Source organism: Mirounga leonina, unplaced genomic scaffold, assembly GCF_011800145.1.
Source record: "Mirounga leonina isolate KUSES-001 unplaced genomic scaffold, KU_Mleo_1.0 Mir_108, whole genome shotgun sequence".
NCBI classification, from domain to species: Eukaryota; Metazoa; Chordata; class Mammalia; order Carnivora; family Phocidae; genus Mirounga; species Mirounga leonina.
Window position 1 is genome coordinate 425,438 of NW_023270237.1, and position 23,270 is coordinate 448,707.

Here is a 23,270-nt window from a genome sequence, read left to right on the forward strand (position 1 = left end):
GTCCTCATTACTCTTTGGTTACATAATCATCTAAAGTGTATCACAAAATAATTTCTAGGCATGTATTTTTAGGTGCATAGTTAAAAGTTTATCAACCTATACCAGGCAATTTCTGAGTGTTCCTTGGGATGCAATGGTGAAAAAAAACAACACATTTTCTGCCTCAGACATCAGACCTGTGATGATGATGGTGATAATGATGAAGAAAATAAAGATAGTAAATGTAAACATCATTGCTTTAATTGGAATAAGTACAACATTTACTGGAAACAAAAGTTAAGAAAACCCAAATCAGCCAGGGGTAGGCTGTTTGTGAAGGCCAAGGCAACAGAAAGTATTCCAAGCCAGAGGAATACTGATTGCAAAACACAGAGCTCTAGATGAGAGAGCAATACTAGACTGGGAATTACAAATCTTTTAGCATTGTTGGAGTATGAAATGTAAAAAGAGAATGAGGTGAGATTGCTAAACAGGGGCCTACTAAGAGCTCATTTAATTGAGTAATATCTGGCCATATGTTGAGATTATTCAAACATCTCTGAAAGCCAAGGTTTTAAATTAAAATAGGAAAGCAGTTTTAATATAAATTTCTGAAACTCTTACAAAAATACAGGAGTTCAGGATCAATAGTTTTATATTTTGCATTAGAAGAAACTAGACCAGGGAAACTAATTAAGGGTGCCTGGAAAACAACACCAAATTTATTTTACTTTAAAATGTTTCCTGAGGAGTTTTCTTCATCAGTTGAACACTAATCAGACATGAATTTCTAAGGTAAGTGTAAGATAACGTTCCTTAAAAAAAAAATCTCTTACTTACCACCTCACACCAGTCAGAATGGCTAAAATTAACAAGTCAGGAAATGACAGATGTTGGCGGGGATGCGGAGAAAGGGAACCCTCCTACACTGTTGGTGGGAATGCAAGCTGGTGCAACCACTCTGGAAAACATAAAGGTTCCTCAAAAAGTTGAAAATAGAGCTACCATACGATCCAGCAATTGCACTACTGGGTATTTACCCCAAAGATACAAATGTAGGGATCCAAAGGGGTACGTGCACCCCGATGTTTATAGCAGCAATGTCCACAATAGCCAAACTGTGGAAAGAGCCAAGATGTCCATCGACAGACAAATGGATAGAGAAGATGTGGTATATATATATACAATGGGATATTATGCAGCCATCAAAAGGAATGAGAGCTTGCCATTTGCAATGATGTGGATGGAACTGGAGGGTATTATGCTGAGCGAAATAAGTCAAACAGAGAAAGACATGTATCATATGACCTCACTGATATGAGGAATTCTTAATCTCAGGAAACAAACTGAGGGTTGCTGGAGTGGGGGTTGGGGTGGGAGCGATGGGGTGACTGGGTGATAGACACTGGGGAGGGTATGTGCTCTGGTAAGTGCTGTGAGTTGTGCAAGACTGCTGAATCTCAGATCTGTACCTCTGAAACAAATAATGCAATAGATGTTAAGAAAAAAAAAAGAAGAAGATAGCAGGAGGGGAAGAATGAAGGGGGGGAAATCAGAGCGGGAGATGAACCATGAGAGACGATGAAAACAAACTGAAAAACAAACTGAGGGTTCTAGAGGGGAGGGGGTGGGAGGATGGGTTAGCCTGGTGATGGGTATTAAAGAGGGCACGTTCTGCATGGAGCACTGGGTATTATGCACAAACAATGAATCATGGAACACTACATCTAAAACTAATGATGTAATGTATGGTGTAATGTATGGTGATTAACATAACAATAAAAACTCTTACGGGTTTTAATAATTTGTGAACTTGAAGATTTTATTTAGAATTCTCCCAGTGATTTTTTTTTATTGCCTTGCTCCATTAAAAAACATCTACATAATTGATTACCTGGCATCTGATCTATTCCTATACTTTGAGTGAATTGAAAATTATTCTTTTCTTCAATGAAATGGAAAGATAAAGACAAACAATAAACATGTTCTATTAAAACAAAAAGACTGTCAATTATTCTAACTCTGGTTCAATTTTTGTAGAAAGAGCACAAAACTCAGAAGCTGTGAATTCAAGATTCTGCTATTTATCATTTCAATAATGGTTTTATAAGCATACGTTACTTCATTAGCTTTTCTAAATTTAAAGCTATACATCCATATGGTTTAAAGAATCAAATTGTTCTAGAAGACTTGTGTAAAAACCAGAAGTACCATATGCCTTACTTCCATTTTCCATTTCCTACAGGCAACCACTTCTAACATTTTTAGTTTCTTTTTTTTTTTTTTAAGATTTTATTTATTTATTTGACAGAGAGTGAGAGAGGGTACACAAGCAGAGGGAGTGGGAGAGGGAGAAGCAGGCTTCCCGCAGAGCAGGGAGCCCGATGTGGGACTCGATCCCGGGACCCTGGGATCATGACCTGAGCTGAAGGCAGACGCTTAACGACTGAGCCACCCAGGTGCCCCCCAACATTTTTAGTTTGATTCTATTTTTACCTCCATACCTCTAAATGACATGCTTATATTGGTACTTCTTAATTTTTAAAAGTTTATCATTATCTATTAATGTTCTCCTAAAGCACCTTTTCACCCCTGTCCCCCTCAAAGCCCCCACTGCTCCTCTGAATATGTTTATACTCTTCAAGCATTTTATTTAATTTAGAAGAAATCTCAACCTTGAGACTTATGACCTACTCCAATTTGAGATCTCCTTTCACTATTACCCTGAGGACCCTCTTTGCCTCTTTCATGTGCTGGATCTCTTGTTTCCTATGTTTCATGTTTTTCTCTTCATCTTAATTTACTCCCTTGCTTTGGTGACACATGATCTTCAGTAGCTTACTCAGAAATAATACAAGGAAAATAATCTCTTTTGAGAGATCTCATACCTAAGAATGAATTTGTCATGTATGATTGATATTTTTGCTGACTGTGAACTTCTACATTGGAAATTATTTTCCATCAGTCACTGCTCTCTCGCCTTTTAGCTCCTGGTGTTTCCTCCATTTGGCTGCTGTGTTTTCTCTGTACCTGCACCCAAGAAGCTTAGCACTGGCGGAGAAAGTCAGGACAAGCAGGTAGATCCTATTATAAATTTGTGACTACCAACATCATCTGGACTCTCAACAGTACCAATTCATTCTTTTACAGAAGCAAAAGGCTATTTTAAAAACTCTGTAAACAAACAAACATGAAAATCTCTACTTTCCTCAACCTTTAGCAGCTCTCCTTCACCCACATTCTCAGCAGGTAATTTTGACTTTTACTCTTTGGGGAAAATAAAAGCCATCAGGTGACAATTCCCTTGAGTTCTAGAAATGAAATCTACAAAGTGACATACATTTACACCTATCTGTTCATCTTTGGATGAACAGTTTTGCTTCTGTTTGTGTCTTGGAGTCTACTCTGTTCATGCTTTCAAAGCCCTATAATATTGATTCCTCCTCTTTTTTTTCTTATATATTCAATTTCTGTCAAATGGATCATTTCCAGTGGTTTCTCCAGTGCTCAAAACTCACCCATTAAATTAGTCATCCAACTTACCAGCCAACCAACCCAATAAACAACAAACAGCCCTTTTTGTACCTACATTATCCTTCAGCTATTGCTCTCTGCTCCCCTTTTCAGCCAAACCTTTCCCAAAGAGTTGTCCTTACTCCTCATTTCATTAGCTATATTCACTCCTTCACCACTCCATTCTGATTTTCTTGCTAACGTCCCAGTGACCTTCATCAAAAAATTTTGACCTTCCTACTATTACAAAGATCATCACATTTTCTTTTTTGAAGTAGTCTTTTTTTCCTGGGCTTACATAACAAAACTTTGTTTTGTTTTGTCCTTCCTTCCATCTCCTTTCCTATTATATTGTCATCTTCTTGATTACTAAATGTTAGAATTTGTGAAAGGCTCTTTCCTTGGTTCTCCCTTCTTCTAATTCTCTTCTCTTTCCCTAAACAGTTTTACCCATGTATATGGCTAATTACTGCCTACAAACAAATAAGTAACATGTTTTTGTCTCCAGTCAAGATCTCTTTTCTGAACTCCAGACCCATACATCCAATTGCTTATATTACATAGCTTTTTGGGGTCTTAACGGCACCTTAAACTCAATATGCCCAGTTCAAATTCATCTTTATTCCAGTGAAGTCAATCCTCTTCCAGTGTTTCTATTTTAGCTAATGGTACCTATCTTTCTCCAGTTATGTTGGCCAAAACTCTAGAGTCATTCTTGACATTTCTCTGTCCATCACTGCATATCCAATCCATCACCAATCTAGTTGGTGACATTTGCAATCACAACATTTCTCAAATCCTCTCACATTTCTCAATCTTCACCACTCTAGGTAAGCTACCAGTATCTATTATCTAAACTTCCTGGATAGTCTCTTAAATGGTGTACTTCTATCCTTGTCCCTCAATCTATTCTCCATACTATAGCCATTGTCATTTTTTAAAATGCAAATCTAAGTATATTATCTTTTACTTAAAGCCTCTCCATGGCTTCTTTCTGTTCTAAGGATAAAGACAAAAACTCCTTAACTTGGCCTACAGGGCTTACATACTCTACTCCTTACCTCTCTTCCCTCAGCTGGCATCATCTCATTCCTTACTTTCTTTTACCAGCTTTGCTGATTTCCTTTTTGGTTCTCCACTGAAGGAATGTACACTGCCTCCTCCCACCACAGGATCTTTGCTTATGCTGATCCTATTGAGAGCCAATATAGCTTAGCGGCTAAGTCTAATTTTCAAGGGAGACTTCCTGGGTTCAAATCCTGATTTTATAATTTACTGAGTTGTGTAAATTTGGGTAATTTATTTTACCTTCCTGTGCCCGTTTCCTCAACTGGAAAACAAGGATAATTATAATATCTATCTTCAGGGATGTTAGGATGATCAAATAGTCATTTGTAGGGAATGCAGATATCTTTGTGGTCATTGCTTTCACGCAGTTCATTCCTCCGCTAAAGTTCAAACCCAGATCACTCCTCTTATCACAGCAAAGTGGTCAGCTGCACAAGAAGTGGACAAGAGGCTTACTCTTTACTCTGAGGAAAGGAATTGTTTTCTTGAATGAAGTGAGGAGGGAGTCTCACTCTCCTCTTTCTTGCCCAGTTAAATTCTTCTCAAACTTCTATTCAGCCCCAGAGTCATTTTCTCTGAGAAGCCTCCACTGACCTCTCTGAATCTAATTACTCCATTACAGATTTTTTCCTATCTTGAGTCTCTTATTTGTAATGCTTAATATAGGGGCAATTTTATATTTTTATGAATGATTTATTTATTTAGATCAACATTCTATCTTTCTCACTAGAATGTCAGCTCCAGGAGCCTAGGGATGGTGTTTGTTTTTGATAACTCTTCTTTGGGCCTAACACACTATCCAGCACATCTCAGATTCCCCCCCAAATAGTTCTTGGCAGAAAAAGATGGCAAACATCCCTGATGGAAACCTCCTTGATAACCTGTTTTGGTGTTTAAGTCAGAGCTTTGCACAGTAATTAATAAGTTCAGAGAAGGAACACATGGCAGTCAAGCAAGCAGTTAAGCTGTTATCTGCTCCCAGTTTTTCAGCAGGTGACTCTGAGCAGGAAGGTTTTCCACTCAGTAAGGTAGGGTTTTGTGGAAATTATGTGCCAGGTACATGGACCTGGGTTTGATTCTTGGCTCCATTATCTGATGCTATGTGAACTTAGTCATGTCACTTGACTTCCCAGAGTCTTAGTTACCTCATCTGTCAGGACACCACAGTACATGGCACCATTCTTTTTAACTAGGCAACTGAACCTATATGAGTTTCTATTGACCCTAAGTATAACTTGCCCCTTGTGTAAGCCAGTAAGCCTCCCTCTGTGGCACAGTAACAAACTGCTTTCCCATTCCAACCCCCACCCCCAAAAGAGTAAAAAAAAAAAAAAAAAAAAATTGTGCTTTTGGTCACAAAACAAACAGGGATGAATCAGTGTGAACGCAAAAATGGGAGTGCCAAGGGCATGCCTGGTGCAAGCAAGTTTCTTCTTCCCTGGTGCATCAAGTCTAAGTTTACAAGCGGCGGTGGGTCGCCTGGCCTAGGCAGTTAGGATCATAGGATCATTTGCTGGTCTTCCTCTATGAGACTGACCTTGAAAACAGAGAAGAGCCGTCGGCCCCCTGACAAAACAGGCTGCCTAGATGCCAACTGGATTCAGCTAACCACCATTTCCATCTTAGAGGCTCTTTTCTTCGCCACCCTGCCCTCCCCCCTTCTAAATCAGCTGAATCAATTCCTTGAGAATCACATAGAAAATGACTCCCCCCTCACTTCATTCAAGAAAACAATCCCTTTCCTCAAAGTAAAGAGTAAGCCTCTTGTCCACTTCTTGTGCAGCTGACCACTTTGCTGTGATAAGAGGAGTGATCTGGGTTTGAACTTTAGCGGAGGAATGAACTGCGTGAAAGTAATGACCACAATGATGTCTGCAAGAGATGGACATTGTTTCTTCCGCTAGTCTTCTCCTTTCTCCCTCCTCCTGTTTCAAACTTGGGGACCGACGGGGGCTGTGAGTTAGAGGGTGTAATGTGTGTGTGTAAATAGAAGGGGAATTACGTGTGCATTTGGCGTGCGTTCAGAAAGTGTTGTGCTTAAACTTGGTAAGTGTCTGTGTTTGAAAAACCATGAAAGTATACGTGCGGGGTAAGGTTTGTACGAGTAAGCGCAGAAAAGTGGTCGTGTGTACGTGGTGAGTGTGCGCGCGCGAGTGTGTCCGAGCGCCAGGGGCGGCCCGCCCGCGCGCCCGCCCGCCGTGGCTCCCCGTGGGCCGGCCGGGCCAATGAGCGCGCGGCGGCAGGGGCGGCGGGCGGGGAGGGGGCGCCGGAGCCCTGCGGCTGGAGGCGCGGGCGGCGCGCCGCGCTCATTCCGCGCGGGCGTTGCTGGCAGGGGGAGGCGCAGGCGGTGGCCCGGCATCCGGGCCGGGACTCGGGGCGGCGGGCGGCTCTCGGGGCTGGGATGCGCCGGGGGCGCCGTGGCGGCGGCGTCGGCGGCGGCCGGGGGACGAGCTAGCGCCGCGGCGCGGGGAGCCAGTCGAGCCCGGCCGGCGAGCGGAGGCGGCGGCGCAGGCAGAGCGGCGGCCGCAGTCGGAGCCGGAGCCCGAGCGCCGCGCGCCCACCATGGCCGCCCAGGGCGAGCCCGGCTACCTGGCGGCGCAGTCGGACCCGGGCTCCAACAGCGAGCGCAGCACTGACTCGCCCATGCCCGGCTCCGAGGACGACCTGGTCGCCGGGGCGCCCCTGCATAGCCCCGAGTGGAGCGAGGAGCGCTTCCGCGTGGACAGGAAGAAACTTGAGGCCATGTTACAAGGTAGGCATCCCCCGCGTTTTCGGACTCCTGGACTGAGTCCGCACTTCTTCCCGGACATCCCCGCCCCGCGCCCAGCTCCCCACTCCAGCCCATAGCCGACTTAGTTCCCGGGTCCCCTCCCCCGCGAAGCCGCAGGACACCCAAGGAGTGGAGACCTCGCGGGACTCTCCACCCTTCCACGCCTCTCATGTCTCCAGGCACCGGGAACCTTGTGATAGCTTGACCCGCTTCAGAAAAGCCAAAGGCCGAGTTTGTACCGGCGCGCCCCGGTTGTGTCCTTGGATACTTCGGAGATGCCAACTTTAGTGCGGACACCGGGACCATCAGGACCCACTGGGACCTCACAGAGTCTGCGTGACTCTGTCCCCACTCCCTGATAGCCTTGAATTCTAGCTCTCTGCCCCTGTTTCTACTCATGTCAGTATCCATCTCCTCCAGCTGAGGGGCCTTGTCTCGCTATTGGGAAACACTGCAGATGTCAGGGCTTAAGATAGGAGTTCCCGCCCCCCACCCTCCACTCTGGAGTCAAAGGGGCCTGGATGGGGGTAAACGGCCAGAGCGTGGGGACTGTGTCAGGGCAATGCTGCTGGGTTAGAGGACACTCTGTGTTCATCTCCTGACAGGCTTATAGAACACATCTTGAGTTACACTCAGTTCATAAAAATCTTCCTGTACTATGAGTGTCTGTCTTATACAATTGTTTTTTCTTTCTTTTTTTTAATTCCCTAGTTTCTCTGGGACTTTCCCAGGCCCAACAGCTTTAGGACTGGAGGCAAATTCCGAGTTTTAATGGGAGGATTGGAGTTCTCAGAGTGAACGCTAAAATGTTCAAGGTCATTTTGGCCTTCCTTCAAAATGTTAATTACTAGCCTACCTGTAAGTCACCAGTGTGGTCATTTCCCTCATCCAGAAAAATATGATAGTTTGAATGACTGTCATTCTTAAAATACTGTAGAGGACCAGGCATTAATTTGACTAAGGGTGTATGGTGGATTCATTCAGTAGCTAGTGTCCTTATATCTAGAGGATTGGAGCTTTCCAACTTTCTTGTATCCTTATGCATAACTTTGACTTTATTAGTCAATGCATTACAACATGGGAGCTATTTAGCCCTCCCTGGAAATGCAGTGGCTTTTCAAGACAATTAGGCAGGTTATTTAAAGAGAGAACAACATGTTTTCCAAGACAATAACTTGGTAGAAACAAATAGGAGTGTTTGGCTGGTGTTTTTGGATGAGCTATAAACTCATCTCCCTTGTTGCTTATTTTTATTGGTAAACATCCCTAGTGCTTGTCATGTCTCTCTTTCTCTCTTTTTTCCTCTTAAATTATATAATTTTCTAGGAGAGTTACTTCTGTGATAAACTATTCAAATAAGAATATCGTATAGTGGATTTAGAAATTAAATTATAGTGGATTTGGGAATTAAAGTTGTATTTCAGTAATCCATTTTAGTTTAATTTGTTCCATGGTTCTTTTTGCCTAGTTTCTGATTCTAAAACAAAATACTAAGTTTATTCAGAAAAATATTGTGAGATTGTTCCCTACATGAGTTTGGGCTGATGTGAAAGGTGGATTTTCTAATAATACTGTGTCTTCCTTACCTGTTGTTCCATTTGTGGACACATAGATAGTGACAGCGATGTTAGTTTCTAGGCAGCCCTCTGACCTTTCGAAGTGGATTTCTTTTTTGAATTAATTTTCATTTAGAATAAAATGAAATATGGGTGATGCATTTCTTAAGTTTGAAGACTGTCCCCTTAGCTACTCTGACATGAGGTGGTTTAAAATTGCTTAAAGTTTCTTTCACAGGAAGTCCTAACAGAGCTAATGTTTCTTCAAGAATCTATGTGTAATGAAATATTTACATTTCAGCCCCAAAGAATTCTTTAATGATTGAATATAGGGCTTTGATTAACTTTCCAGAAATCACCAATAAGTGAATTTTGCCTTCTGAGAAGGTAAATTTTGAATACGTTTGGCAATAGAACGTGGGGCACAGTGTACCAAGGCATTTTGTGATACCTGCTTCAACTACTGTGTTTGAAGGAGTGAGACTGATTTTCTGAACCAAAAATAATCCTGTGTCTCATTGTTTTATTTATTTTTATTTTTTTATTTTTTAGATTTTATTTATTTGCGAGAGAGAGAATGAGAGACAGAGAGCATGAGAGGGTGGAGGGTCAGAGGGAGAAGCAGACTCCCCGCCGAGCAGGGAGCCCGATGCGGGACTCGATCCCGGGACCCCAGGATCATGACCCGAGCCGAAGGCAGTCGCTTAACCAACTGAGCCACCCAGGCGCCCTGTCTCATTGTTTTAAACCAGGGGATTATAGCGAGAGTGGGCACTGGAATCACTCAGACCTAGATTCATATCCCACAGACCTTGGGACAGTTCCTGGGCCTCTCTCTGTCTCAGTTTGGCCATCTCTAAATGGGACTGATAATAGTATTTCTCTTAGGGTTTTGTGAGAATTAAAAGATATAATGCCTGCTAAGCTAAAACACTGTTTGACAAATAAGAGCCTAATATATATTTTAGATGCTTTTATTATTAATAAATATTTCAGCATGGATTCAAAAGATTTCCAGTGCCCATTACAATTTCTGATGTATAGTGTATACCTAAATATTTGGAGAACGAAAAAATTTTGCAATTTCATACTGTGGAAGTAAAATAGAGTCCAAGATAGGAAGTTTGATAAGTCAACAATTATTCTAATATTGTTAGATATTCTAGGGTGTAAAACTTTTTCCTTTGAAAAGTGCCAAGTGAGTAAAGTATTTGCCTGGTTGGATTTCTGATTATGTGAATCTGGTTTGCCATTTTTATTTTCATAATTGCCTTAAAATATATGCAGATTTCCAGTTTAAATCAGGATAAATAAGATTATCTGTCTTTAAGTCTACATAGTGCAAATTAGTGATTATAATGCTTGGAATTTGTTTCTAGAGAGACTGTCCTGGGGGTAAGTTAATCTTTAATCGGTTGCATTTTTATTAGTAGAGAATTTCTTCTACGCAATGGACCAAAAATTCAGCGAGGTTAAAATATGGGCAGTAGGGCACTGATCAAAGAAATGAAATACCATTCTCGGATGATCAATGAATCCCAAAAGAATTTGTATACATAAAAACCACCAGGCTGAAAATGTAGGGAAAAATTGGCTAGTTTTTCTCTTCTCTTCTCTGCTCTGCTCTTCTCTTCTCTTTCAGCCTTGCAGAATATCTGACATTTTTGTCTAAATGAAGATCAATTTTATTAGTCAATGATTTTATAAATGGGAATTATTTTCAAGTTTATTGAAGTTTATGGTCAACCTTGGAATGGATACCATGGACAGCACTGTTTAACATAAAGAAAAATTGTTTTTAATTTATTTAATACTGATTTTAAAAATTTAGATTTCATGCCTCATGTGAGATAATAGTATTGATTCATTTAATTCAATTAAATGTGACTTATGGTATGCAAAGAGGAGGAGAAGAATGGTATAGAAGAAAGTCTGGTGGAAAGTAGGAAATAAATAGGTCAGAAGAGTCAGAAATAGTCTTGGTATTTGCTAGAGACCTTGAGAGGCAAACATGGAATTTGTATATTTATATTTTTTCTTTCTTTCTCTCTCTCTCTCTTTGTATGTTTTACATCTTACTGTTACACTTTTCTTCTTAAGTTAAAAAACATACGTGCATGCCTACATACAATTTAGAAGGGGGGAAATCGGAGGGGAGACGAACCATGAGAGACTATGGACTCTGAGAAACAAACTGAGGGTTCTATAGGGGAGGGGGGTGGGGGGATGGGTATTAAAGAGGGCATGTATTGAATGGAGCACTGGGTGTTATACGCAAACAATGAATCATGGAACACTACATCAAAAACTAATGATGTAATGTATGGTGATTAACATAACAATAAAATTAAAGATAAAAGCATAGGCATTTTCAAAGTTCTGAATCCCTTGTTTCATCATAGAAGTGTTACAAGGTGGGAAATGGCCTATTTTTATGAACTAAGGTTGACATCTGGTGGGCTTTTAGGATATTGCTGTTAAAGACTTTGAAAACCGTGTTGCATTTTTACAATGATAGGCACAACGAGAATCATTTACTTTTACTTGCTTGAGTAGCAGAAGTAGCCACTAAAATAGGTTATCAACACATCATTGATTAAAAGTAAGAACAGTGATTATGTTATCTCTTTAATTCAGCGAGTGAAGTGAATCTTTAGTGAAGATGGTCTTATGTTTTAGATGGTTTATGGGAGAAATATAAAGCACAAATGGGGAGTACTGAAAGTTAAGATAAATAAGCTTGATATAGTTTTCTAGCTAATGTTCGATTAAGGCTAATATAATAGGAAGAAATAAATAACTTTATGAAGCTTAGTGGTTAAAATCACAGGGCTCTGGGCCAGATGTGGATTCTAATCTTGATGCTATCTTCTAATAGGGAGCTTGGGAAAATTCATCGCCTGTGGCCCTCTTTCTGAAAGTGGATGTTGGGGCGCCTGGGTGGCTCAGTCACTTAAGCATTGTCTCTTGATTTCGGCTTAAGTCATGATCTCAGGGTTGTCAGATTGAGCCCTGCAGTGGGCCCCATGCTGGGTGTGGAGCCTGCTTGGGATTCTCTCTGTCCCTCTGCCCGCCCCCCCCATCAATCAATCAACAAATAAATAAAAGGGAGTATTAATAGTTCTTGCATCCTAAGGTGCTTGTGATGATTAAGACAAAAATGATGTATATAAAGCATCACAGTGCTGGCCATATAGGAAGTGCTGAATAAATGAGTAATAACTATATTAATTATAAACCATAGTTCATAAAACACACATTCTTATATTGCAAATGAAAATCAAGTATACTGGAAAATGAATTAAATGGTCTTATAGTATGATGTAATGCATGGTGATTAACATAACATTAAAAAAAATACAGAATCTTTAGTTTGTCACTCAAAAAAAAATGGTCTTATGATAAATAAATATTCATAGCTATTTAAAGATTATTGGCCTTCCTGGCAGCTCACACACTGATGAGCATACTAGCTTCTTGTAAAGGTGGTTGAGTATATATTGAGTAAAGCTATATTAGACATGAGTGTGGAATTTTAGATTTTGCTCAGGATGAGAGGGCTTTACACCCTTGTTAGTTGTCCTTGCCTTGAGTATTTTTCATTCTTTGAAGGGTCCTGAGCCAATCACTTCTGATATTTTTACTAAAGACTAGTAGCAAAATCAGTGTCCTTTCTAGTTTTATGTTGCTTTGAACTTGTCATTCCTTGGTGTCTGGAAAGAGACTTTTTTCAAAGTCTGTGCCCAGGCTTACGTGTTCTGTTTGCTCCCTTGTAAAATGGGGATGTTGTGAGCCCTGAATGAGACGATGCATGTGAAATGCTTAGCCCAGTGCCAGGCACAGGGTGCTTAGTGGATGCTAGCGTAGCGGTAGCTGTGTGCCAGTGATAGATAAAGATTTCAAAACACTAGAGAGGGCGCCTGGGTGGCTCAGTTGGTTAAGCGACTGCTTTCGGCTCGGGTCATGATCCTGGAGTCCCTGGATCGAGTCCCACATTGGGCTCCCTGCTCGGCAGGGAGCCTGCTTCTCCCTCTGACCCTCCCCCCTCTCATGTGCTCTCTCTCTCTCTCATTCTCTCTGTCTCAAATAAATAAATAAAATCTTTTAAAAAAAAAAAAACACTAGAGAGCAAATGCTTGCCAGGTTTTTTTTTTTTTTTTTTTTTTAAACTACATGTGAATCCCTTTTGTTTAGGGGAAGGAATGATTTATTTTTTAGAAGCCTTTCTCCAATCAGAAAGTTAGGACAATTGTGGTTGAGTCTGAGAGCAGAAGTGAAGGTTAAGATTGCTTTATAAACAATGAGAAAGTTCACCAGAGATTGTGTAGCTTGGCAGTAAAGAGCTCAGAAGCTGCTGTCAGACTGGCCTGGATTGGGTTCTTAACTTTGACTCTTCTAAGGTCCTGTAAGGGTAAAATGAGATGGGCGTTACGTCCCTGCCCTCATGGGCATTGAGTAAGCACTCTCAGTAAATGCATGTACTCTCAGTAAGTCTTATCTTTGCGAAGACTTGTGGGGTTTTGGTGAAGTTGATCATTGATAAGTTAAAACATAGAAAGATTTGTCATATTGATGATTTTAATGGGCAGGAATGTATTTGGCTGTGACTAACAGAAAACCAAACAGAGTGGCTTAAACAAGCCAGGGGTTTATTTTCCTCACCTAACACAAAATCTGGAGTGAAGAGGTCTATGCTCCAATATTTGCTCAGGGGCATCAAGGAGCCCAGTCACTACCCTCCTCGCCTCTGCCATCCTCAGTCTGTGGGTTTTGGCCTCATTGTTACGGACTGGCTGTCTATGCCTGGAGGTGCATCTGGGGTCTGTGCAGGGGAAAGGAGGAAACATTGTTTTCTATTCAAGATTTTGAGGAAGAATCTCTCTCCTGAAACTTCCATCTGTATTTCTTTGGCCATTCTTTGCTACAAGAGATTCTGGGATTGTAACTTCTTTTCTAGCTTCTCTAACATAAGTAGGCAAGGAAAAAAAGGGAGGCACAATCATCCAACCCATAGTTTCCCCACAGTGGGTGAAGTGGAGGGAATTGTGACAAAAATTTCAAGTTGTGACTGAAGCAGAAGCTTACTTATATTGGAGGCTGGTTGATAATCCTTAGAAATTTAGATTATTTGGTAATGTTATAGGTAGGTGGAATTTCTTCCTTGGCATAATCCAGGAATAAACTTAAATTCCAAAGACACAATATCCTTGATCGTATAGAGCTGTTCTCATCCTGTTACTACTTTTACAAACAGAACCTAGGCCTACTAAGTAATGTAATTGTCTTCTTCCTCCACTGTTTTCTCCATGTCAGGTTTTTTTTTTTTTAATTGAAAATTACGCAACAATAAAAATGCCCATTTTCCCTTTATTACTCCAAGATATCTTTTCTCTTTTCCTTTTTCCTTCTTGCCTATCACCCATCTCAGATTGCTTTTAGAATTGACAGGTTCAGTGTAGTTCATGCTTCTGTCCTTTTGGCTTTTTGTAGATTGGTTACTGCAGTACAATCTGGCCAAGAAAGCCAGAATTTGTTCAGAAGTTGAAGTCATTTTGGACGCAGTTTGACAGTCGAATTATCATCAGGTTTGTGCCATGCTTTGGTGTTTGAAATTGTCCAGAGTGCTGAGCTAATAAAATATACCAGTTGGCTCATTCTTAGTTTGTTCTAAAATGTATTTCTTAAAAAATGCATGGATAACAGTGACCATATATTTTTCTTTATGTAAAATGCTTAATAAACTATTGGGGATGAGACACAATTATAATGCTAATTTATAGTGGCTCTTGCTGTGCATGGGATGACCTTGGCAGGAAGCCCTTGCTATGCTGTAGAAGCATTTTGAATTTGATTTTTAATCCTTGTGGTACTAACACTTAGGGCAGTATCCAAAATACACAAACCATTAATAGAAACATTTTGTGGATACTATATATTTATAAATCCATTTCCTACCTACTAAGTTACTAATAACTGTAGATGATGAAAACATTTATTTGTAACAAGTATTAAATCCCATTGGCATTTATGATGCTGGTATATCAAAAGGTAATGCTCACTTTGTAGATATAGTTTCTCTGTTACAGTGAATTAGAGAAACCACACATTAGTCTGCATATTGAGTTTATCTGAAGCTTAATTGCATCTCTTGTACAGGAAGATGCTCAAACATAGGATTTGAAAATTAGCCATTGCAATTTTTTTTTCTCATTATGAAAGTAATATGAACTTCTTATAGAATACTTGAAAGTACAAACAGATATGAAAAGAAAAAAAAGTCATTCCTAATCTAGCAATAACCACTATTGTGTTTTGGGAATCTAGCAATAACCACTGATAGTATTTTGGGAATTATTTTCTGGGCTTTAAAAAATATGCCCACACATAATTTATTTTTACAACAGATACTGAGTTCCCACTGTATGTCAGGTACACTGTTAGTGTTAGGCTTTGGGGATGCAGACAAAACCAATAAAGATAAGATAGATATGGTTCTGTGTCTTGTGTCCCTTACATTCTAAACTGGGATCACACCCAGTTTTTCACTTACCACTGTGTCCTGAGTATTTTCCATCTCATTAAAGATTTTTGAAGAGCATGGTTTTAAATGGATATAAAATATGCACTTGACATGTCATACTTTGCTTAAACATTAGACATCTTAAAACATTTTTACAGGGCCAGGAGTGGAAAGAGCCTGATGTTTTTACTCAGACTGCCTGAGATTCAGATCCTGGGCAGGTTAAAAACTCCTGCCTGGGCAAGTAAATAACTTCTCTGCTCCTTAGTCTTTTTCTGTGTACAATGGGGATAAAAGTTTTGAGGATTAGAAATACTGTGTGTAAGCACCCACAAGTGCCAGAGGCAGTGCATATACTAAAAAAATGGCAGATGGTGAATATTAATACTGTTGTCCCAAACACTCTTGCCTAAAAACCTTGTTTGCATCCTTGAATATTCTCTTAGGAAAAATTCTTACTAGTGAAATTTTTGGGCAAAGGGCATAGCCATTTTAAGACTCTTGTTAAAATTTGCACAGTTGTTTTCCAGAAACTTTCACAGGTTAGGCAGAAGAGACAACAGATTTGCAGGATGTCTGCTCCTTGTGCCTGTGATCTTACAACTTGACTTGTTTGAGCTGGAAATTGTGAGAAATTTGGATGTAATTGAATCATCTCTTCAGAGTTAAGAGTTCTGTAGGTTTCTTTGACTGAAAATTTTGAATGGTGTTTATTTTACCTGATTAACATGTCTGCAGATCAGTAGTTCTTAAAATCTGTGTGCATAAAAATCACCTGGGAAGATTGTGCAGAAAGGCAAACTCTGGACTTCTGTTGGAGATTCTGATTGTTTAGGTTGGAGGATTGCAGTGGTGGTTGGAATGTGCACTGTGAAGGTAGGGATCCTAGCTAGGACTATACTTTGAGAAACGTTTGCTACATGATTACAAGATGATGGTCAAAATTAAAAAGTTTCAGATCTTTTTCTTTCTTTGATTTCCTTTGCCCTTGGAGCTAGTACTTTCTCCATGTTAAACCATCTTGAAGTATTTTAGTCTAGGAGCATAATTCATAACTGGCACAGCATTGTTTAGAGTGTCTTGTGGTATGGGACTTGGGAAGAGCCCAAACCTGTATATTCCTGTAGGGGTTATATATTATCTTTATTATTGCACAGGAGGCTCAGAATAAATTTAATTTTCCTACAGATTCCCATTAAGTTAGGTGTAATAGACACCTGTTTAATCTATTATGAAATAATTTAAAAGGGCACATTTGTTGTTATAGAAATTTAAAAAGCAATATGAAGGAAACTTTTTTTTTTTTTAAGATTTTATTTATTTATTTGAGAGAGAGAGAATGAGAGACAGAGAGCATGAGAGAGAGGAGGGTCAGAGGGAGAAGCAGACTCCCCGCTGAGCAGGGAGCCCGATGCGGGACTTGATCCCGGGACTCCAGGATCATGACCTGAGCCGAAGGCAGTCGCTTAACCAACTGAGCCACCCAGGCGCCCCATGAAGGAAACTTTTAAGAATAAAAACAATCATCAGTAATCTCACTATCCTGACAGCTTTTTTCACTTTTCTGCTTTTATTTATTATTTTATTTATTTATTTATTTTTTTTAAAGATTTTATTTATTTGACAGAGAGAGACACAGCGAGAGAGGGAACACAAGCAGGGGGAGTGGGAGAGGGAGAAGCAGGCTTCCCGCCGAGCAGGGAGCCCGATGCGGGGCTCGATCCCAGGACCCTGGGATCATGACCTGAGCCGAAGGCAGATGCTTAACGACTGAGCCACCCAGGTGCCCCTCACTTTTCTGCTTTTAAATATAGTCTTGACATACAGTCCTTGACTATTTGCATAGGGTATTTTGTATTTAGTATTTTAATCCAGTATAGTAACTGTTTTTGTATTTCTTTTTTTTAAAAAAATATTTATTTATTTTAGAAAGAGAGAGAGAGAGCCGGGGGGGGAGGGGCAGAAGGAGCGGGAGAGAGTCTCAAGCAGACTTCCCACTGAGCACGGAGCCTGACGTGGGGCTCTATCTCACAACCCTGAGATCATGACCAGAGCCGAAACCAAGAGTCCGATGCTTAACCGACTGCATCACCCAGGTGCCCCTGTTTCTGTATTTCTAAGCAGTTTCAAAATTAAAATTTTATAGTTGAATAACAGTACATTTGGTGAAAAAATTTTTACGGTTATAGACTACGTTATAGTAAACATGAATTGTATTACTTTTTTTTTTCCTCCTTTGGAACTTTATTCTGAGGAAAAAAATTGAGGAATATGGTTACTGAAGAATGTTAGTGATTTTGAAAGCAGCAGCCGAGTTTAATTATTTGGATGAGACGTGGTTCTGGGTCTTTAGGCCTGTTCAGTCCCTTCCACCCCTCAGGCAGCAATCTGTGAGATACCAGTGCTGTGGGGATCTGTATTTTACAGACAGAAAGGCTATAAACCCTTTAAACGCGGGGCGTGCGTTTCTTTTTGGAATTCTTCATGAATCTAGACACTAGTTTTCTTCTTAAGGTTGTTGTAGAGTTGAAACTCTTATGCAGTGTGGAGATATACTAAATCTGGATCTAAGATACTAAACTGTACTCCAGAATAGGTTAGTGTTTCCCTGGTTCCCTGCTGAAATGCAGAGGAATGTGGTGATAGGTACACAGTTGGATTAGAATTCTTGGTGAGGTTGTACATGTTCTAAAGCTCTGCCTTCTACTAGCCTTGGTTAACTTTTCTGTTTTCTTCATGAAACAGGGATAATAAGATCTCTCTTCCAGGGCTGAAGTGAAGATTATATGATAATGAATGTACAGTTGGCTCACAGTTGGTTCCCTGTACGTGGTCTGTATGTTTCACATTCATCTCCTCTTCCTCTCCAACATCTAGTCCAGGGCTGTGTTTATAGAATAAATTACCTATGGTGGAGCTGGATTAAAAACTGCCCATTTTGGGCTATGGACTTGGCACTGACCTCTTGGAATGGAGCTTTAAAGGTAGGGCATGTGCTTGGCCTTAAGAAATACCAACAGCTCTGCCTTCCATAAGTAAGGCATAGTAATTGTCCACATGTAAGGTGGTCTTTATTTTTAATCTAGGAGCTGTGTAGAATGTATACTATTAGTGATAGTATATTAGTGCAGAGTTTTGAATGAGGATATGCAAAATAATTCAAGTGAGGTTAATGTTGAATAATTTATATCTGTGTCTGATCTGGACCAGTTTTATAGATTGAAATTTGTCAAGGTTAGTATAATTATTTATTTAGTTATAGATACTGGATTATCTTTTTCTTGTAAGAATACATCTCCAGATAACTTGTTTAAATGTGATTTTAAAGCATTTCAAATAAGAGATTATCCAGGCTTGAAATAAGTGGTCTTTTATGTTAGTTTGCTCATTGCACTAGGATAGTCACTGACATATTTTTGGTTAGAAGGAAAGAAACCATTCCTCTCACAAGAGTGGGTAACCAGGAGTCAGGCGACTTGAGTTCATGATTCAGTCTTGCCATTGACATTGTACAAGTCACTTAACCTCTCGGGCTTTTGGATTAGATTTCCCTAAAATCCTTTACCGTTTTAATATTCTGAGTCTTTTGCACAGTATACAATAAAAGCCCAATAGTGCTTAGATTGTGGTGGTGGAAGCTGACTGAGTTTACATACATGAGTAGTTTGGGTAGGAATTTGGCTTTATGAGTACCACACACGAGCATTCACAACAAATGGGGGAGGAGGGTGGAATGAAAACAGTTGGAGTATCTTGGTTTGGAGGAGCAAGTACTCACAAGACAGCTGGCTGTGAGCTCTGTTGACTTCTTGGCAGTCAGGTTTACAGTGTCCTGTGGGCTAGAGGTTACCTAATTTAAGGCAGGCTTTCTTTCTTTCTTTTTTTCTTCTTTAATTTAAGGTTTTCTACGGTAATTGTGCAGAGATGGCATTGCTAACCATAGTTGAAACTTGTTGGTGTTGACTTAACTGTGTTAGATGAACAAAGGAGATCGTGTGCTTCCCCACGTAGCATCTTTTTGTCACATTTTCCTTCTTCTTTATCATGTCCAGTTATCAAGCTTCACGTGCTAAGATTTAAAAAAAATTTTTTTTAACATGGATTTTTTTTTTTTTTTAAGATTTTATTTATTTGTGAGAGAGAGAATGAGAGACAGAGAGCATGAGAGGGAGGAGGGTCAGAGGGAGAAGCAGACTCCCCGCAGAGCAGGGAGCCCGATGCGGGACTCGATCCCGGGACTCCAGGATCATGACCTGAGCCGAAGGCAGTCGCTTAACCAACTGAGCCACCCAGGCGCCCAAAAATTTTTTTTAAAGATTTTATTTATTTGACAGAGAGAGATAGCGAGAGCAGGAACACAGGGAGGGGGAGTGGGAGAGGGAGAAGCAGACTCCCGCCCAGCAGGGAGCCTGATGTAGGACTTGATCCCAGGGCCCTGGGATCATGACCTGAGCTGAAGGCAGACGTTTAATGACTGAGCCACCCAGGCACCCCTCATATGCTAAGATTTAAACATGTCATATAAACCACTAGAGAAACATAATAAGGAAATGTAATAATGTTCATTAGAATAAAATTTCAATTGAAAAGATATCTGTATGTTCAAATTTTAAGTATTTTCAGAATTGTTTTAATTTCTTTTTCATTATTGAGAACTAACACACTGTTTGTCCTGTACGGAAGACCACTAAAGCTTGTATCATGTGTTTTTTGAGTTGATCCCTTTATCATATTCTGAGCCTTAGAAGTACTTTTTAAGCAAAATCAATATTTTGGCAAGAAATTGTTATCTTTTAAATTGCTTGATTATAATGATCTGATTTAAAAAGCCAGAAGAATGTTTATCTTGAGTGTTCAGGAGTACTCCTATAAAGAAATGTTTATTTTAATCCAGGGGGAATGTTTTTCTTAATTATTTCTTAATATTGGTAAAGAAAACCCAAGCTTAACATAGATCTATAGAGTTTTTATTTTTTTAATTTTTTTACACAGGGATTTGTAATTTAGTAAAACATAGCTGGCAGTCATATTGTCACCTAAACAGAAAGCTTGCCTTCAAAAATATATTTACTGTCAGTGAATGGACATCTGAGATGCATTATCTATGAAAAGTGTATTTGACTACGTCAGAACATCTAGGCTTGAGTAACAAAATATTATAAAAGTGGATTTGAATTTGAAGGAAGTTCTGCATAAATGATTAGCTTTCAAGCTTGTGAAAATTGTCTTTTATTATAAATCATTAGGAATAGTGAGGCCATCTGAAAAACCTGATGGGCAATTACTGTGTTTGAAAAAAATCATGAGGTCATGTTATGGGACTTCACAAGTGAATAAAGCTTTTTATTTGTAAGAGGAATATAGCCTAGTAGAAGAGAGGAAACCCACCTATACTCAACAGCAGAAAAGAAAGGGAGATCCCATGGAGTAAGGCCCTGCTTAAGTAATGTGCTTCTTAGCCTGGGGTTGCCTACTTCTGTCCCTCAAGACTAGGACTTACCACAACTAGTTTATTTGGGAAATGCTCTCCAGAAGAGGAGGTGAGGGTATAAGGAGAGTCAAATGGGGAAGAAAAAGCCAAAGCCAATACAATGATGCATTATTGACTTGGTTACCTCTGAGGGTGACTGCTATTTCTAGAGACTGCATCCTTAAATCACCCATTGTATTGGCCAAAGCCAATACAATGATGCATTATTGACTTGGTTATCTCTGAGGGTGACTGCTATTCCTAGAGACTACATCCTTAAATCACCCATCTAAGGCACTAAAAGGAGAAGTATTTGTCTGTAAGCTTCTGTCTTTCAAGAGGATTGAGGGTTGCCCCATGAAGTTTGCCTTCTCTGCACTTCTGGGTTACAACATATGTGTGACACCTCTTGACCCTGCATGCATTCAGCCAGCTCCCAGAGCAGGAAGTAAGAAGTCTGTTTGGTATAAGCTTGAGATGAGGCACTGTTAGCACAAAATGGGTTGACATCTGCACATTTCATTAACTATAGCTTGACTGGAATCAGAGATGAAGTGTAGTGGAGGTGAGATAATGTATAATATGATCTGTACAATACAAAAGCTTTATATACTTTAAATGCAAAAAAAATGCAGAAATAGATAGAAGTGGATGTCAGTACCCTTTGTTCTAAATCAAAGAGTAGTCTTTACTATATATTTTTGATGACTGCTATTGTGTATGTTTTCATTGAGTTTGTTATAATGTGAGATGACAGAAATAAACTGGTCTTTGGTCAGAAAGATGGTGGAGTAGAAAACCCCAGAACTCACTCCCCTCTAGAAACACTGACTTAATAATATACAGTCCAAAAAGCCCAGGCAAACTCAAAAGGAAGAACAGCTGCATTGAAATGGGTCAGAAAAGTGGTTTTATTTCATCTATATCAGCCCCTCCTGCAGGCCAGTAAAGCTACTAATTAAAAGGAAAAGCCCAATATGCTGCTTGTGCCTTGGAAGGAAAAGATAATAGTAGAACATATATCCAGTGTTCCAGGGTTTTCTTGGAGTGGGGGACTACCTAAGGGGTTGGTTTATATTTTGTTGCTTGACTTTGAGTGCTGATGGGGAACTGGTATACTTTGGATGCCTGGGGGCTGTTGAGAACAAAAGAGGGCTCAGCAGCCTGTGATAGTGCCAGAGAACCTGCAGTACTGTAGACAGACATCAGAGGGAGAAAGAGACTAACACCTCATGAAAAAGAAACTGGAAGACCTCTCTAACTGGAAAATTACACAAGCCCAGAAAACATGTGTCCTTGAGAGGCCCCCAAAATCTGTAGCCAGGTTGACTGATGGAAGTCTTCCAATATACAAATCCAGTCTATAAAAACTGGGGGAGGTGGCTGCTTTTTTTTAAAATGCAGAAATCACAACAAAAAAATATGGCAAGTAACAAGGCACCCCAAACAGGGAAACATGGCTCAATCAAAAGAACAAAATAAATCTTCAGAAACTGAACCTAAGAAATGGAAATCTATGAATTAGCAGACAAAGAATTAAAAATAATGGTCTTAAACTCAGTGTGCTTCAGTAGCTTAATTGAAAAAAATTCAGTAGAGGGTATCAACATCAGACTTGATAAAGCAGAAGAAAGAATCAGTGAACTTAAAGACAGTTCATTTGAAATGATCAAATCAGAGAAATGAAAGGAAAAAAAGAAAAAATGTGAAAAAAGCCTAAGGGACTTATGGGACACTGTCAGATGGACCAATTTATACAATATGGGAATCCTTGAAGAGAAGAGAGAGATGAGCAGAGAGTTTCTTTGAAGATACAATGGCAGGAAGCTTCCCATATAAGGAGGGAAATGAACATCCAAATTCAAGAAGCTTTAAAGATTCCAGCTAGGATGAATCTAAAGAAGTTGACATTGAGACATATTATAGAAAACCAAGAAATGGACCCTCAATTCTGTGGTCAACTAATCTTCCACAAAGCAGGAAAGAATATGCAATGGAACAAAGACAGTCTCTTCAATAAATGGTGCTGGGAAAATTCGACAGCCACATGCAGAAGAATGAAACTGGACCATTCTTTAACACCATACACAAAGATAAACTCAAAATAGATGAAAGACCTCAATGTGAGACAGGAATCCATCAAAATCCTAGAGGAGAACACAGGCAGTAACCTCTTTGACCATGGCTGTAGCAACTTCTTGAAAGACACGTCTCCAAAGGCAAGGGAAACAAAAGCAAAAATGAACTATTGGGACTTCATCAAGATAAAAAGCTTGTGCAGGCAAAGGAAACAGTCAACAAAACAAAAAGGCAACCCACGGAATGGGAGAAGATATTTGCAAATGACATAACAGCTAAAGGGCTGGTATCCAAGATCTATATAGAACTTATCAA

General features: G+C 39.9%; 1 protein-coding gene across 1 annotated transcript in view; it reads left to right on the forward strand.

The window, feature by feature from the left end:
* Positions 1-7,015: 7,015 nt before the first annotated feature.
* LOC118019423 (protein bicaudal C homolog 1) overlaps positions 7,016-23,270 on the forward strand; it is a 281,958-nt gene continuing 265,703 nt past the window's right edge. The window contains exon 1 of the mRNA XM_035018592.1: positions 7,016-7,312. Within this exon, the coding sequence (XP_034874483.1) occupies positions 7,123-7,312 (190 nt within the window). The 5' untranslated portion in view covers positions 7,016-7,122. The remainder of the gene's footprint in view (positions 7,313-23,270) is intronic.